The sequence below is a fragment of the Silene latifolia genome, chromosome X (genome assembly GCF_048544455.1).
Source record: "Silene latifolia isolate original U9 population chromosome X, ASM4854445v1, whole genome shotgun sequence".
NCBI lineage: Eukaryota > Viridiplantae > Streptophyta > Magnoliopsida > Caryophyllales > Caryophyllaceae > Silene > Silene latifolia.
In genome coordinates this window covers 16,767,709-16,786,421 of record NC_133537.1, presented here as the reverse complement: position 1 = coordinate 16,786,421, position 18,713 = coordinate 16,767,709, and the positions used below count along the sequence as shown (strand labels likewise).

General features: G+C 38.8%; 2 protein-coding genes across 2 annotated transcripts; both read right to left on the bottom strand.

Annotated features, from left to right (window-relative positions):
- Positions 1 to 8,989: 8,989 nt before the first annotated feature.
- On the bottom strand, positions 8,990 to 11,096 carry LOC141623035 (uncharacterized). The gene is made up of 2 exons (XM_074439069.1): positions 10,896 to 11,096; positions 8,990 to 10,269 (listed from the first exon to the last, which is right to left on the bottom strand). The coding sequence occupies exons 1-2, from the start codon at positions 10,989 to 10,991 to the stop codon at positions 9,205 to 9,207; spliced, it is 1,161 nt and encodes a 386-aa protein (XP_074295170.1). The 5' UTR covers positions 10,992 to 11,096; the 3' UTR covers positions 8,990 to 9,204.
- Positions 11,097 to 11,451: 355 nt separating this feature from the next.
- Positions 11,452 to 15,456, bottom strand: LOC141623036 (putative ubiquitin-conjugating enzyme E2 18). The gene is made up of 6 exons (XM_074439070.1): positions 15,315 to 15,456; positions 15,074 to 15,177; positions 14,831 to 14,933; positions 14,524 to 14,587; positions 12,692 to 12,780; positions 11,452 to 11,978 (listed from the first exon to the last, which is right to left on the bottom strand). The coding sequence occupies exons 1-6, from the start codon at positions 15,345 to 15,347 to the stop codon at positions 11,883 to 11,885; spliced, it is 489 nt and encodes a 162-aa protein (XP_074295171.1). The 5' UTR covers positions 15,348 to 15,456; the 3' UTR covers positions 11,452 to 11,882.
- Between the last annotated feature and the right edge of the window lie 3,257 nt (positions 15,457 to 18,713).

Genomic DNA, 18,713 nt, shown 5'->3' with positions numbered 1-18,713 from the left:
AAATCAAGGGACTAAACAAATTGTATCTCATACAATTAATTAGTTATCAATTGGGGTTCGTTCCTTTAGGTGTGACCGAAAGGGGTCAGTTGATCACCGCCGTCTCACGACAATAACGTCAAACTCTAGTCAGCCAACCGTTATCGATTTACGTTAATCAACTGCCGAGGATCAAATAAATAAATATCTGATGATATTCCATTAATGAGATTTATTATGTTAACGCACTATTGTGGAGGACACTAACTCCAACATTACATTGTCGGGGCACCCATCATGAAGAACATATGCTCCATCGGTACTTACCTTCTCCATACTTGATTTTATTTCTTGACTACGTCGAGCCTACGACATAAAACAAGGGCGCTACATGGGAGGCAACCCATGCAACATTGTAAATATCATGCATTTAGGTAGGAAATGAGAAATTTTGGACGGATGATACTTGACATTTTGATTGATGTCGGTTACAATTGCTGAAGAATTTGGGATTTGTATGACGAACAAGCGTTTGACCATCAATTGGCCTTTTTCCCGACGTCATGAGTCGGTTTTGAAAGTCGAAAACACGAAAGTCGAGGCCAATAGGTGATAGGATATGGGCCTAGGGGTATAATGAAGAAAACGAGTAAGGAACGTATTCCCAGCCGGGTGACCGGCAGCCGGTCTTCTGACCGGCTGGGAAGTTTCTGGAAATTTTTTATTGAAATTTGACAAGTTGAAGGATGAGGAGTCCCAGCCGGCAGGCCGGCAGCCGGTCCACCGGCGGGGAATGCGTTACTTGGGTAAAATGTAATAAAATGACAAGGATGAGATGTCCCAGCCGGCAGCCGGTCCACCGGCTGGGAATGCATATTAGGCAGGTTTGGTGTTTGGGTGTTCTCCCAGCCGGGTGACCGGCCGCCGGTCCTCTGACCGGCTGAGAGGTTTCTGTAACTTTTTGGAAGATTTTGAAATTACTCATTTTCCCAGCCGGTCTTCTGATGACCGGCTGGAAAACCCCTGATGCTCATTTTTACTCGAAAAACAACCCAAACTCTATTATTTTTTCGACAACTTCCCCTCTCATCCTCCCTCTAACCCTAACCCCTCTCCACCACAATCAATCAACAACCACTCCCACCACCTCTAAACACCTCCCCACTACCAACAAACCACCACAACCACCACCTCAACCCTTAACCCTCCCTAAAAATCACAAAATGGCCCCAAAGAAAAAAGTGAGAAAGGGTGATTTGGCCCTCCAACAGGCGAAAATGGTGGTGGCGGCGGCGGCGAATGATATGAGCTCCGATCCCGACTTCCCGGACCTCCAATTTGTATCCGTCACTATGAAAGGTAAATTCGTTTTATTCAAACAACGTCCCCTCACCCCGACCTGATTCATTGATAGACAATCCATGCGGGAGTTAGGGCTAGACCAAGTGACTCTTGACTTATTTAAAGGGGTAGGAATGCGGATGATGTATGGACTCCATGAAAAAACCTATTCCCGACTCACATGAGAGTTTTTGAGTTCCCTTCGTATTGATAAGCATCGCCAATCCCAAAAAGTAGTGTTCTTGTATTTCTGTCTGATGAACAAGGATTACTCTTTGACCCTACCGACCTTTGCCTCTCATTTCAGGCTTGACACGAGCCCTCATCACAAGGCACCTGAAACCTTTGACCACGGGGCCTTATGGAAGGCGATCACGGGTTTAGACGACCTACCGGGGGTCAAGAGAGCCGCTAATACTGTCCATAATGCGGCTATTTGGGTTTGGCACTGGTTTATGGGGTGGACTATTTTCGGTCGAGAGGAGAATCACAACTTCCGAATGGAGGAGTTGGAAATTCGAGGGTCTTACCTTTGTTCCAACCCCACTACCTTCAAGATAGACATTGCTCACCACTTGGCCCTTACCTTGCAACGCCTTAGCAACTCTCCGAGCCAAACAACTTCAATTGTCGTGGGTGGACTCATCACCCATTTAGCCAAGCGACTCAATCGGAGGGTAAACTTGAGTGGTATGAGGTACATTATAGAGTATACCATGCTTTTCAAGAACTACATCAACCGCAACCTCAATTGGTTAAAGACTAACCCGAACGACGGCCTTGACTATTGACAAATCCGGATGAACGGTGTTGACAGAAATTCGATTCCCCTTCCTAACCCCGAGAAGATGAAAGTGGTGCCAAACTCACCACATTATTTGCTTGAAATTGAGAGCCCCGAAGACCCCTCCATTCCCCCAACAACAAAATCCCAATCTTCGCTACACCCGTGACCGACCAATCATCCCCGCGAGACCTACCTTGCGGTATACCACACCCTCTTCCCCCTTCGTTGCCGGACCTTTCCAACAAGGGGAGGGTTCCTCTAGTCACCAACCACAACAACCACCCCCTCTCCACGCCGACCTCATCTCCTTTATGGAGGATATGAAGATTAACATGGCAACCGCCGCTAGTGAGCGGCATGGACTTCAACAACGACTAGACCGGATTTACTTTGACCACTCTATCGGTCAATTTCCGGTTTATGATGATTATATGAGGCGCCAATACAAGCACCCCTCCAACCTCCACCCCTCCTACTACCTATTTCCGGATGGCGGGCATCCGGAGGACGGGACCTATCTCTACGGCGACATTAATTTGCGCCCCGACTACTATAGCGCCCCGGTCTTCCCTACGCCACCTTCCACTCAAGGGGAAGGACAAGATACTAGGTGGTTTAGAGGTTCTCCCTCCATCTTTGGAGAGGGAGGTTCTAACATGCCCGGCGGGAGCCATGAGCCCTTTACTGACATCACGGGGGGTTTCGGCTCGGACATGCCGATGAACACGGACGATTTCATCCGTGAGTCCGAGTTCGGGGCCGGTAATGATGATGGTGATGATGATGGCAATGGGGACGGTGATGGCGATGAGACCGAGTACGAGTAGAGCCTAGTAATGAGGGCTCCACTCCCTCCCAACTCAATCCAAAGTACCAAGTATGATCTCTCCCTTAAATCCAAATTTTCTCATTCATGTTTAATTTTTCGCATGCATTTAGTTAAAAATTCACGTAGTTGCATTCATCTAGGATTGCATTAGCTTTCAAATTTGTAATATATTGTCACATTTAGACATTGCATTCACTTAGTATACCTTGCATTGTAATTTAAATATTGCATATAGAATAGACCATGCATTGCATTCTTATCTTAAAATCACAAAAAAAATTGAAAAATGACAAAAATCAACAAAAACATGTTCTTTTATTTCTCTAAATGCCCTCCCATGTCTATAAATAAGTGTGGGGAGGGCCTAAAAAAAACATCAAAAACATGCATTTTTATTTTTAATTTCCTCCACACATTTATTTCCATTTGGAACTAATGTAAATAAATAAGTGTGGGGAGGAAATTCATATATTGCAAAACAAAAATATGTGCTTTTAATTTTCAAAAAAAAAATACCAAAAATATGTCATTTTTAATTCAAAAAAAATCAAAAATACAAAAATATGTTCCTTTCTTTTTCTTATTCACTCCCTATGCTTTTGTCCATTGAGGACAATGTACATCTCAAGTGTGGGGATGGAAATATCCACTCTTGTGAATATTTGTTTATATTTGTAAATACTTGTAAATTTGATAAAATCTCAAGAAATTGCCTAAAAATTAAAAAATTTCGAAAAAATACAAAAACATTTGCATTGTATATATATATGTGTGTGTGTGTGTGTGTGTGTGTGTGTGTGTGTGTGTGTGTGTGTGTGTGTGTGTGTGTGTGTGTGTGTGTGTGTGTGTGTGTGTGTGTGTGTGTGTGTGTGTGTGTGTGTGTCTTATCTAACCTTTGGCATAGCGCATTAAACATTTGAGGCAAAAATGAGCTAGAAGACCGCTTGGTATAATCCTTCCTATCTCTTACTCCTTTTTACTATTCTTTCTTTTTGGTATCTTGAATATTTTGAAGGAGAATGGGAATTTTGTTGCCTTGGGTGTCTCATTGGGAGACCATGAGGATTGTTTGGTGTTGATGCCTGCTGTTAGGATTAGATAATTTGTTGCATGTTTATCTTTATGTTCTTTTGATTCCCGCTTGCATTTCGTCACATGTGCATATGTGTTGTGTTTAGGCTTAGTTGCACTTTGTTTGTAAATATTTTGCATAAGCATGGTTGAGGAAGGGAATCAAGTACCCCCGTGATGAGTTATGAGTCCAATTGTGCCTTTCCCCTCCTCGTGGCTCGCACCCGTGACCTCTTAGTTAGCCGAGGGAGGTGGGCTTGGCCAATGAGTTTAGACCGACCTTGTGAGACCTAGGGCCGTAGACTAGACCTTAGGCTCGACTTAGCTACTCAAAGGTAAAGGTAGAGCCTCCTAGGGTGGGTACATTCATACCCCTCCCTCATCTAGGTTTGAGAGTAGGCCTCCTCGCAAGGCGTGTCACATCACGACGCACAAGTGTGTCATTTCGTCCTTAGACTATGAAATTGCATTACATTTTTGTGCACATGATATGAAGCAAAAATCTGTTTGCATATGAACCTCACATAGCCAAATAGCCTTGTTTTCTCTCCTCCATTATCTCCCTTTTTTATTCACCCCTTTGAGCTTTAGCCTTTCCATTTGGCAACCCACCAAAATAGCCACATTCCATAACCACCCTTCCTTAATCAAGAATTGGTCGGTTTTGTAGTGTGTTGTAGGAGGTGATTTGGGTCATGATGGTGGATAGTATACATGTCCACTCGGGTCAAAAACTTGGTGTTTTCGGCATTGTATATAAATAAGAGGTTTTGAAAAAGAAATGAAAAACAAAATAGAAAAGTGAAAAAGTCATGAAAAATCGAAAAAAAAATGAGTCATGCGTGTTGTATATATGTTGTCAAGAAAAGAAAAAGGCAAGCAACACCCCTCCTCATCATTAAATGGGGTAGAAAAAGTCGTTGCTAAATAAAAGGGCAAATTGATGTTTTTCCAAAATGAGTCGGGTTTACACATTTTTTGCATGGCTTGGGAAACCGAGCCTTTGTTACGGTGTAGACGTTACCATTTGTTGAAATAAGAGGAGTATTTTTGAGTTTTTTCAATTTGAGTTGGGTTTATGCAATTTTTGCATAGTTTTGGTGATCCATGCTATGTTAGGGCATAGACGCGTCTCATGTGTTGCAATAAGAAATGGGTTACGATGTGTCGGCAATTCTTGATTTGAACTCCACATATCCAAACGGTGCTTGCACCAATCCCGTTTTGACCTACTCCCTAGCCCCGTTACAACCCTTGTTTCATATTGTGTGCATTTTACCATTGTTTGCATTTCATTGGACATAGGACGATCTTACACATTAGATTGCGGGCACGTTTTCGTTAGTCGAGTTAGAAGAGTGATTTCGGTTACTATATATCACAAAAATGACCTTGTTCTTTTAATGAGTGACGAGTGAAAACCGTGAGGATGTCGTTGCCTAGGTCCCCTTAGTCGTGGTCTTTGGGTTGAATCTCGTGTCGGTTTAGTAATTCTCGGCGGACTTGCCTACTTCCCCTTACCCCGCTCTTGAATTTGTTTCTTGAGCATTGGTCACGCTAGGTTTTCTTGAGACATGCTTAGGAGGTTGACACCTCTGTTGGAACTTCTGAGACGGTACTCCCGACCAAGACCGTGTTTTGTTGCTTGAAAATCCGGCCACTTAGATGAGGAAAGTGGACCATTTTGTGAGATGCATTCTATTGCTTGATTACGTGCTTTCATGATAGATGTGTCGCCTTTTTGTAGCAAGACCCAACTTGCCTTACAATAGGGCACTTTTCCCTCATAAGTGCCAAATTGTGAGTTGAAGGGGCGTTGAGTGCGCTAATACTCGATCGGCTTAGTTAGTAGCTTAGTTGAGTGATGCTTATATTGTGCACCCACTCTCCATATCTATCTTAGTAGTGCCTTGTACATTGATTGAGGATTTACTCGAGGACGAGTAATGTTCAAGTGTGGGGAGGTTTGATATAGGATTCTTTTACACCACTTTTCCCCTCTATTTTTATGCTTTCCGACTCCATTTGGGTCGGTTTTATACGTTCTTGCTTGCAATTCATGCCCTAATTCCCATACCTATGATATTGTACCTCCCTTGCAGGAATTGAGGCGAGAATGGGAGAATTGAAGCTAGAAGACGAGTTCACTCAACTAAGCATGGAAGGAGGAGGAATTGATGCCGAGAAGTACTCCCAGCCGGTAGGCCGGCAGCCGGTCAGCCGGCTGGGAACACCAAATGTATACAATTCAAGTAAGGATTAGGCAAAGGGAATTCTCAGCCGGTAGCCCGGCAGCCGGCTACCCGGCTGGGAGAACAATGAGCTCAAGATCAAAGGAAGTTACAGGAACTTCCCAGCCGGTCATAAGGCCGGCAGCCGGTCACCCAGCTGGGAGTTCCCATAAAGCCCAGGAGTCAAGATGAAGTCAACGTGCCTCCCAGCCGGTCAGTGACCGGCAGCCGGTTGCCCGGCCATGGCCACCTGATGATATCAAAAATCAATTCAACTTCCAGGAACTTCCCAGCCGGTCATAGGCCCGGCAGCCGGTTGACCGGCCGGGAGCGCATACCCGCATTTCAGGCCCATTTACAAATCCTACCCTAATCTTGGTGCAAACTATATATACCCCCTCCTTTAATCAGTTGTACACACAACCCCAGATCTAAATTAATTTCCCTTCCCAAACTTGAATCTTGTTAATTACTTTGTTAATCTTTCCCTAATTAGAACAAGTTCTTCAATTATTACATCATGCTTAGTAGTAGAAACTGGGTTGTAAGAAGATTGAAGGTTCCTCCTTCCTTATTTTTCAATCCAAATTCCTTTCTTGCTATTGAGTTGGTATTATTTCTTTCCCTAATTTCATTTGTTTACATTTGCTTTTCCTTCAAGTTTTGTTTGATTGTTTATGTTAGGATTCCAATCTAGTTGTTTGATTGTTGTTATTATTTCTCTTGTTCATCTTTCCTTTGTTCATCTTTGTTATTTACACCTAAAGATTGAGTCTTTGATTTCCTTGTGTTAAAGATTGAATCTTTGAGTTACTTGTGTTAAAGGTTGTGTCTTTTAGTTCAATCCTCATCATTATTAGATTAAATTATTTTTCCTCATAATTATTGTTGATTCATTGCATGATTAGTAGTAGAATTTATTCTCTCACCATGTTTATACCTAAAGAAACCATCTTCGTTGCTCCTCTTGCTTTTAGAAACATGATTAGTGAGTAGTCTTTCACTAGGACTCGGTTTGACCCGACATGAGTAACTTCACTAATTGAATCTCATAAAGGCTAATTATTTGGGGAAATTGGTGAGGGTAGTTTAGAGGAATGATTTGGTTTATGGGCTGATTTTGGGTAGTGTCGACTTGTGACCCTTGTCCACCAACGAGAGTTGGTTAGGTTGTAAGTTGGGTACCCGGGATTCGACCCTATTGCTAACCTAGGTTGAGACCGAAAGGGAGAACCAAGGGAAGGTACCTCTAGACTAGCGTTTGAAATCGACCTTCGAGAGAAGGAGTGGGATGACCCGGATTATGATGAGTACTTAATGACCTTGACCAATTTCTCGACCTCCTTGGAAAAGTGCACGTTTTTGGGGTTGTTGAGTGTTGAGTTGAGGATTCCGACCTTCAAACCCGAGAGGGGGGTTGGTGGGTAGTGCTAGTGTCCTACTTCGAACCCGGGAGAGGGGGGGTCTTAGGCGAATTAGAGTCATCTCCTCCTCACCTAGTTACCCTTATGATTGGCCTAGAGATTTAATGGTGTGAAGTTATGAATTGTTTAGGGGAGAACCGAGTCTTAGGCCTTTAAATCATTTGATTTACAATTTATCATTTCCTCTTGCTCATTTACCTATTTCTTGTTTAGTTGAATTTCATTTTGTCTTAGGTAGTCTTAGTATAACAAATTCATCCTTTATTGCTGACTTAGCTAAACGGTAGGATTAGAACAATTAGTAATCTTCTTGACTCCTTGTGGGATCGACCCTCTATTTTGCACAACGATAAATCGTGCATTTGGGAGGTACTATTTGATAACCATCACTTCTTGTATTCACCATTTTTTTCTACCTTTTTTCTCACCTAATTCATTAATTCTGAGCTTCTTGCATATTTTTTGGGTGTATCAGTGTACTATATGCACTATGCATTGATATGGAGCTGTTGGCATGTTGACAGCTGTCCTTTGAAGGCCCCACACAATCTCCTGTGCCTTGATCTTTTATAGTTTAGGTCACAACGAAGATGTGTGAGAGTCGTACCGAGTTCTTACCGGTCAAGGACATTATCTTATTTTCTTTAACTAATTCGTCTCATTGTATACGGACACTATTCGTTTAAAGTTTTAAACGAACAATGTTCCTCTTACAAAATGCAAGTGGGAGGGCAATGGAGGTATCCATTTTCCACTCACTTGCATTATCCACTCTCTCATTTCATGAAAGGTACACTATCCGCCTACACCTTTAGACGGATTAGCTCTCATTTTGTGAGAGGGATAATATCCATTTAAAGTTTTAGACGGATAGTGTTCATCTAAAGTGAGAATTTGTGTTCTTTAAGTAGACACGCAGTGGTCTAATATCGGAACGAGGCTAACAAGGGTTGAACTCTTAACAAGAAGTTCTAAAAATTCTCTGTTATTTTCCAAGAGAGTTTGGTTTTTCAGTTTTCCTAAATTTTTGAATTATGTTGGGACTCTCAAATTTCGAATTCAGACTATGTCAATCTCTAGTTTACCTAAGTTTCGAGTTTAGTTTTCATGTAAGACACTCGACTAAAGAGATGACGATATTATCGGCCTTTGTATAGAGATGGACTTGAATAACAATAAAACTGCTTGATTTGAAGTGTGACGTTGTGTCTTTCATTCCCCTGCATTCCACCATCAAACTTTTATGTCAATGGGCAAATATTCATTACAAGACGGACAAGCATAGGATTCTGAATCTTTCTTAGCTTTAAGACTTTTATCCGGGGTGTTTCGTGCAACATCTCAGGATCGCAGTGTGGCCTAAGTTTGAAATTAAGAATCAAACGAACATACATATACGGAAAGGCCATCAAACGTCTTACTCTTAATACTCTATACTTACACATTTAAGCCAATATCTTACTAGCAGTAACCCTTGTGAAGTTATATCTTCGCCTATGATTGTTAACAAGTCTAACCAAAATCAGCATTAGATATTCAAGTCTATATTAAACCCTGACCTAATGATTCCATATTCACAAAAGGTCTCAGCTTAGCTTTATTTTCTGATATCACCTTCTCCACTTTGACGATTCCATTCTCCATTGCAACAATGTCGCGTTTATCAGCAAAGATTTCCTTTCCAAGCTCTTGGAGTTCTGCTTCTTTGAGAGCAAATTCTCTCTTTTTCGCTTCCAATTGCTGACTCCTCTTCTTAACTTCAGCTTTCAATTCAGCGTGATGGGTTTTTTCATTCGAAGATGACCTCAAGACCTTAATTGCACGCTTTGCCTCGCTTATTTCATTCAGTCTCTCTTTAAGCCACTCAATATCGAGATTTTGTTTCTCTAAATCTCCAACATGACCCATCATTTCTTCAAGATCGTCATCCGTGATAGCTACAATGTTAGTATCCATCAAGTTCTGAATAATGTCACAGAGATGTTCCATGCACAAGGAGCGAAATTTGACTGTTAGAGAACAATTAACACCTATATCTCCATACTTGGAAAGAATATGACCAAGAGGGAATTCATACTTGGGCTTTACTTTATACCCTCCTACTGAGACTAAGTTGCTCTCGGATCCAAACGAGTCAACTTCATCAAAGTTACACATTTTCTCAGCTATTTCTGTTAGGTTGAAGCTAGCAGACTCTTGAGGGCTGTTTTCATGGAAACAGTTGCTTGAAATCTCTCCATGTATGCTGCTTAAATGGTTTGTCGCTTCCTTGTTGCCTCCCCGGGGGAGAGTGTCATCAGCATTTTTAGTACTCCCAGAACCAGCCATGGTTTTGTGAGCAAGGATAGGATCAAGCTCCTCATGAGCAGTAGCAGTAGCAGGTATAGAAGTAGAAGAGTTACCGGCTACTGATAGGTTATAGTTCAAAGAACCAACAAGAAGATCCAAGTGTCGTGATGAATGAAATTTGTCGAGCCCTTTTGGATCAGGAACAGGAATGACCGCTCCCTGCATCTGTTCAAATTTACATTGTTGTAACACACCTACTTGATTTGAGTCCTCCTTTTCATGCTGGGGTTTCTTTGCAGGGATGCCAACTTCCGAAGACTGCATTGCAACAAAATAGATGAAATTTCAGTATCTCCCTCTTAACTCTTAACATGGTCTAGTTTCTCTGGACAAGACTGAAGACCCCTAGGATTTCAGGGGCCTCACTTATGTGGCTGCTATTGTGTGTATGAAAATCAGGACTTTCGCAATAAGACAGTAGTTTAAGAATGTCATATATCTCTGCGAAAACAGCAGCGAGTTCCTCTCTACATAAATTTAACCTTCACCTATAACAATTGTAAATTTAAGTTTTCCAACACCAAAACTAGGCAAAATGTATATAACTTGGATTCGCCTAAATCCGATCAATCAATACATGAATATAGTTGTGGAGACAGCAGTAACATAAATCCTAGTGAAAACACAGGAGTACAATTCAAAGACAAGGAGAGAGCACTACAATTGAATGTTAAAGTTCACAACTTTCCACACTTCCAAGAACAACACCATCGTCCATCAACAACTACGAATAATTAGGAAATTCACAACACAAAACATGAGAAAATTTGAAAATAAAGCAAGGGAAAAGTAAAAAAAAAAAAAAAAAAAAAAAAAAAACACCAAAATGACAAGTAAATGTAGAACATACATTTATGTGTTGAGAATGAGAAAGTGAGAAAGACCTGGTAGCAAGGAGGAGATGTAAAGCTTCCTTGTTTTTGTTGTTGTTTGACATTAATGGCTGCTTTTCTTTTTCTTGCTCTTTTTGTGTACACCATTTTTCTCTTAAATTCAACTCAATTCTTCTCTCTCTCTCTCTCTCTCTCTCTCTCTCAAATACTGCTTTATAACAACGCCCAAAAATGAACTTCTGATCAGTTTGAGTATGGTATTACTCTTGTCCCAGAGTAACTTTAATCAATGCTCATGTGTCCATACCGATTTTTGCGATGTTTTAAATATGAGACGGTCTCTCATGAGACTTTTATGATAGTAAATTATATGGGAAACTGAAATTAAACGACTATTTGAAGACGAAAAAAAAAATGAAGACGGAATATGTTTGTGTGACGGGACAATTTTGGGTTGAGGTTGTTTGTATGATTCTTGGAAGTTGGCTCTGTTTTTTGTTGCTGCTATAGACACTGTGTTTATCCTTCAGATACAATAGCAATGCTTGAACTTGGATCAGCTCATTTACTACACCTATGTTTCACAAATTCACCATTGCGATAACTCTTACCACTGAACTGTTTAGTAGATGAGCGAATGTACTACATACCCGAGAGAAGACATTGTACTTTACAATATATAGTACTCCGTAATATAGTATTACTTACTCCCCCACCGTAATTTGGGCTGAGGAGGGTGGGTTTTTAAGAGGTTATTGTATCGAACAATACAGTCTCGGTATTCCCCAAATCACCAAGATAACACTCAATGGCGTTCGCTCATTACAGATAAAGTTGCACAAGGATCTTTCTTACTATACAAAAACAGCGCCTTCTCCCAATAACTGACCAAACAGAAGAACAATGACAGTTCAGCTTCTCAAGAAGCCTCTCTTTATGTATCCGGTTTTATACAGTTTCATCTATGATGATGAGTTAGGATAATAATGTCAAGTGTAGTAGTCATAGCAAGATAATGACAACCATCTGTATAAACCTTCATACTTTGTCATCATGGAACCACCACCTGGTCTCCTTCGGCGACCTTCCATTTCGGCAGTTCTTTACATAGCGGTCATTATCTTCAGGCCTTTCCTGCATTCACCGTCAAATGTAGTGTTAGTGCTTGCAGTGAAAGGAGAAGACCTAAGATAGCCAATACAAGGAGAATTTTTTTCATTTATTAACTGAGGCAGAAATTAATTGAGAGTAAGGTAGATGATGGAACTTGGGCTAGGGATCTGTCTTCATTTAATCACTCTTTTAAAGTCACGAGGCTAATCAGTACAACTATGTTGGAAAAGGAAAATATCTGAGCGCAACAAAAATCTTCATAGACCCCCTCTTTAACTGTATATAGATGCACTTCACTGTCACTATCAATCTCAACCTCCCTATTCCGTCTACAGAATATAAAATGAAGAAAGGATCGTCAAGTCCAGGACTGAGAAGAGTCGTGAACTTTGAATATGGCAGTGAAAGAACAGGTTTGGAGGTGTTCAGCATCACAAAGCAAGTTCAAAGGGTTGATCATAGCAAGTTTTCTTTATCAAAGCATTAGAAACGAACTGAAGATGGGAATATCATGTTTATACAATCAATATGAAACTCCTATCATCTTAAGACTTCAATCAACCTATCCCAAGTCGGTCTTTTGTTTATATATACTCGTTACTCATACATTATTTTAGTGATGTTTGTACAAAAACACAATAGCTATAAGATATGCTATCGCTGATTTCAGTTATTCATTTCGGGAAACTGCTGCCATTGGAAATATTTGCTAAAGGAGGAGCAAAACAACTAACCTTCACTGTAGAGCTTGAGAGCATTGAGAGAATGCTGATGCAGATAGAGCTCACTGTCATAGCTGGGGACCATGAGTCGTACAGGATATCTGCAACGAATAGTCAATTAGCCAACACAGTCAAGAGACATAAAGTCATGGTTCACAGATATATGTTAAGTGCTCAAATAGCAGACACAGTCAAGAGACATAAAGTCTTGGTTAATAGATACGAGTATATGTTAATATCATATTATCATCTGCTCACAACAACGGCAACAACACTCCAGTGCATCAAGTCTTATGTACGCAGCCTTAACTCTATATTAGCACGGAACAACCCAAAATGAAAATTGTGTCTAGAACTGCATCGGTGGGCAGCCATACTGATCAATTTGCCTTGTTCCATCATAATCCAGAAACAAAGTCTTTGGCTCCATTGGAACCGAAGAAAATTACTCATATCAGGCTCTATAATTAATGCTACAGAGTATATGAGAATCATCTATGAGATCTTGATCAGATCCTATGTCTTCAACAAAATGCAGTTCTAAGACATATATGCAAAATAAATAAAAGGCAATCAACTCCCTAATTCCAAAATCAATTCTCTTATAGCCTCTTATATACTCCATCCATTCTACTTTTATTGTCCTCTTTTCTCTAAAATTTATTCCAAATTAATTGTCCGCTTTCTAAATTTGGTATGCTAAATGGGTGGAGTATCACTATTACCCCTAATCTCCAAAATATATGCTTCCAAGAAAGAGAGCTGCTGACCACCACCACTCTTCTTCTTCAACAACTAACTCGTGTTAAGAAATGTCACATTCAAGGAGCCGATAACAACTACAACAGCAGCAACAGCAACAAACAAGTTTCTATTATGATGGCAATGCCTGATATAGACGAGGATCTGCACAGCAGGCAGCTGGCTGTCTATGGTCGTGATACAATGAGACGTCTTTTTGCCTCTAATGTTCTCGTCTCTGGTTTCCAAGGCCTTGGTGCTGAAATCGGTACTCTTTATATTCAAACCCAACGCCTTTCTAGCTGCATATGCCACCCAACTCCATCCATCACAAACTTTTCTATCAAAATGACATTGTCCCCATTTTTCTTAAGTAAAGAGGTAGAGTTGTAATTTTACCCATATTTCTTAAATCCTTCCCAAAATGGAAAGTGGGACAATAAAAATGGAATGGAGGTAGTAGCTCAAAATACAAAACAATATTCACCCAAATAATGATGATTGACCTAATGGCCACCATACAAATGCATCTGCTCAACAAATAAATGCGAAACGACAACCAAAAATATCCATTTATTAGGTCAACACCCACAAACAAACAGATTCAAGTGATCTACAATGGCGTTATGAAAAGATATGGAAGAATAAAGCCTTTCAGACAATATAGGTATTTGGCATGTAACACCATAACAAACAATAATGTTGGCCGATCAAAGGCATTTTCAGCACGGAATGACAACCAATAAGTATCAGACTGTCAGTTCAATCAAAATTATCACAATCAACAACAGCGGAGGGGAACTGCGGGATTATTATCGCATAATAACCAGTACTTAAACAGCCAAGTGACACCAACAAGCATCAGCAAGACAGCAACTAGAAAGCAAAGAGTATATCTATCACTAAACCCTACGCTCAAAGCAAATTGAAAGGGCAGACTCAAATGAGACAGTTGTACACAGACTACACACAATGATTTCACTTCATGGTATATACCCCAATTATAACCCAGTTAATAACTTGGTTGCACACAAACGGTCTCAAAAAAGACATGGAAATTCCAGAAACAAATTAACAACACATCTTTTAGAGAAAATCATTACCTAAACATATATGGCCATTGCTATATATATGAGGATGCATTGGTGCCGGTGGTGAAAATATCACCTGTCCCAACACAACAAAACCCACTCAATCCCAACAATCCATCATCATGTAAGGTGATCATCAATAACACAAAATAACAATAACAATGCTTTTTCTTTTCCCTAAATGGAGTAGCTAACACATACTCCCTCCGTCCCAAACATTTGTTTACCTTTGATTCAAACACCCCTCACAAACAATCAAAAAGGTAAACAAATACTTCGGCCGGAGGGAGTATATGCTTAAAAAAGGTAAGAAAAGGACCTGAGGAGCTTCCATAGGATAATGTTCAGGGAAATCAACTTGAAGTTGATATTTCTCATTTTCATACAAAGTTCCTGGTGCTCCATTAACTTCAATTACCCACCTAAATTTTCAACATATAATCACAAAATAAAAATTACCCATCATAGTTTAATCCTAAATTAATCATTCAAAACCCTAAAGATTGAAACTTCACATGAAATCTGAAAAAATTAATTAAAACAATAAAAAAAGAGAAAGAACCTTTGAAGATTATCAGTAACATTATGTTTAAAACCAACAGGAGGATTCATTTGCCACTCCATAAGCTCCTTTTGCAGTCGATTGCAAGCGATTTTGCTAAGTGCCTTCAAATTTACACAACCCACATACAAAATTAATCAACATTCACAAACATTAAATGAAAAGATTGAAACTTCACGATCAAGAAATGAAATTGGAAGTTGAAACAATTAAGGTAAAGAGAAGAGCAAGGAAAGAGTGCCTTGCGAGAGGCAGCGGAAGAGGAGGAGGTCATCTTTGGTTGGTTGGAGTAAAAATGGGGTTGTGAGACTTGTGAGAGAAGGCGTGGGAGAAATGAGACAGAGAGACAACATATATAAGCAAACCAAATGTTCTATATTCCAGAATTTTGATTAAATTAATCAAAATATATCTCTTCCTGTGGATTACGCGTAGAATTTGTAGCTTGGTCCATTATTCTTATTCTACAAGACAAATAAGATTGGGTGTTTGGTAAACGACGGATTAGTAAATTTTCCGCATATTCAAGACTTTTAGTATATTTGACTCACAAATATATTAATTTAAGTGTTTGGTAAATGGCATATTGAAACACTAGATTGAAGCTCAATCTACTGTTTTTCAATATGTTGTTCCCACCAGCATATTCGCATTAGTAGATTGAGAAAAATGAGTTTGTTAACAATTTACACATAGATACAACAATATATTAACCAAAATCCGCTAATTACCTGACACTTCTACTAAATCTGCTAATTGAAATATACTAGTCAAATTTGTCAATCCAATCTATCATTTATAATCTGCTTGATCAATCTGTTTCTACTAATATTAATCTGCTGGGTATCAAACATGGCCTATATACGTTGTTGTACAAACATACAATAATATTGTACAATTAATTAACGTATACATGACTTTATATGTATTTTTTTGAGCCTTTTCAATTTGTAATCAATACATACATACATATATATAAAACAGGAACTTTTCGAGCGATATTAGAGAGTCCAACTTTTTAAGAAATCCTATAATTTAAAGAAAAATTTAATAAATTATCCTATCAAGAGTAGATTTCTAAAAAAAATTATAAAATTATAAAATCATCTTAATGAGACTAGATTTCTTAAAAACAAAACAAATTTTATTTAATTTTATATCCTTATATATAAGTAGATCAAATTTATTAAATCACACGCATATATATAGAGTTTAGTGAGTATAAATTTATAAGTAATTGTAAGTAACAACTTCTCATTCTATCTTAAGTTAAAAATGACTAAAATATTATTAAATGTATCCTAATAATAGTAAGATTTCTAAAAAAAATAACTTAATAAAAGTAGATTTCTTAAGAACAAAACAAATTTTATTTAATTTTATCCTAATCTAAGTAGATTAAATTTATTAAATCACACACACACACACACATATATATATATATATATATATATATATATATATATATATATATATATATATATATATATATATATATATATATATATATATATATATATATATATATAAGAGAGAGAGAGAGAGTTTAGTGAGTATAAATTTATAAGTAATGTTAACTTTAACTTCTCATTCTATCTTAAGTTGAAAATGAACTAGACCCCCATAACTTTGTGCAATTGTGAAATTAACCCCCGTAACTTTCAATTGGAGTGATTAAGCCCCATAACTTACATCATAAGTGAAATTAAACCCCTTTATCAAAATCTCACGAGAAATTCAATTTATCATATCACAAAAGTAAAAATGCTAACGTTCTTATGAAAAATACGAAATAAAAGTTCTAAAATTAATAAAAAAAATAGCATAAATTAGATAAAATAAAATTAAAAATATTTTACGAAAAGCAAACAATGTATTATTTTTATATAAAGTACATATTTTTCAAATTTTTGTAAAAAAATTTCAATTGCAAAATATTTTGTTAGGTAGTTGTGTTAAAATCAGAAGTCGAAATAAAAGATTTTCATGACAAAAAAATATAATAAAAGGGTAAAAAAGTATTCAAAATTTTCTATTTTTCAACAATTAAAAAAATTTAATAAATTATCCTATCAAGTTAATTAATCCTATAATCAATTTTTTTAATAAAATTAATCTAGATCTAATCGGATTTACTGTAACACCCCTATACTCCAAGGGCCTTACCAGGACCACGGCATGGGAATGCTACCATCTCGGTTACCCGAGGCAATGATAATCAAATAGACCATAATAGAACGTACTTTAATAAATAACTTTAAGTGATTACATAACAAAACCAACTGTAAAACAAAACACAACTCTTCTCAAAACTGTAAGCCAACTAGAAGGACTGCCTCATCAGACACAGCGGAAGACTAAAGACTCTGATACGTGATGACTTCATCCCCAGCTAGATCCCGCGCGTATCCAAGATATATCTGCTAAACAACTGCTCACAACCCCCGAATGGATCACCACAGTTTTTAAAACATTTAAACGGAGTCAGTATTGATTACATAAAAAACAAATGCCACAATGAAACAATATCACAAACAGCTCAAATAGCTCAAACCAATCTCCAGTCTCCATCTCCAATCTCCACACAACTGACTACACACTAAAGTGTGTAGCCCTGCCAGAGTATCCATCGCAACAAGTATTCCTCGCCGCCAGTGGGGGACCGCAGCCGTTCCCACCTAAGCCCCGCTCATCTCCATTGAGCGATAAAATCAAGCTCATTAATGTGCACATCCCCTCTGTGATGGGTTCCACAGAGGGCGAATCAAGGGCGTGAAGCCACTCCCGCAAGTGACTCCACTCAGCCAGGGACGCACCCCGAAGATCACAGACAGATACACAACCAATCAACAACATACTATCAACAATCACCAAAACCAATCCAACATTATAATTATTTAACAAACACAACAACGACCACCAACACATTATGTAGCCAATACTGAGTAGGGAAACCCTACCTGGAAAGCAAACCCCACAGACGGTCTTAACAGCTAATCAGAATCTTTCCTCAACGAATCCTCCTCCTATAACATGCATACATACGATTACTACCACAATCATACAAATCACCCAAAACCCCCAACAATACCCAATTAGGGTTTTAAAGAAACTCAACGAAACCCAACATAAATTATACAAGGAACTTACCCTCGACACGACGATCGCAACGATGTAAAGAACAAGACAATCCGACGATCCTAGCCCTTGGGATTTGCTAACAACGCGAAGAAGGAGAACAATGTAACTCTTTTTATCTCTTGGAAGGTTTTAGAAAATTGAAAATTGATTAAGAAAGGTAACGGAATCCTTTTATACTAATCACGCGTTATTAACAAAACCCAGCTAAAATAACCCGTAAGACTCACTTACTCGATCGAGTAAGTAACTTACTCGATCGAGTGCCCCTTACTCGATTGAGTGCCACACATACTCGATCGAGTACCCATCAAATAGACTACTATTTCGTATAAAAACATACTTACTCGACAGAGTAAGCCCCACTCGATAGAGTACCCATAGACATAGAAAACCGTAGTATTACAGTCTTCCCTCCTTAAAAAGAACTTCGTCCCCGAAGTTCAACCCATACTCAAAACAAACATACTAATACTCGACCAAGACACACAACGCAACTAAG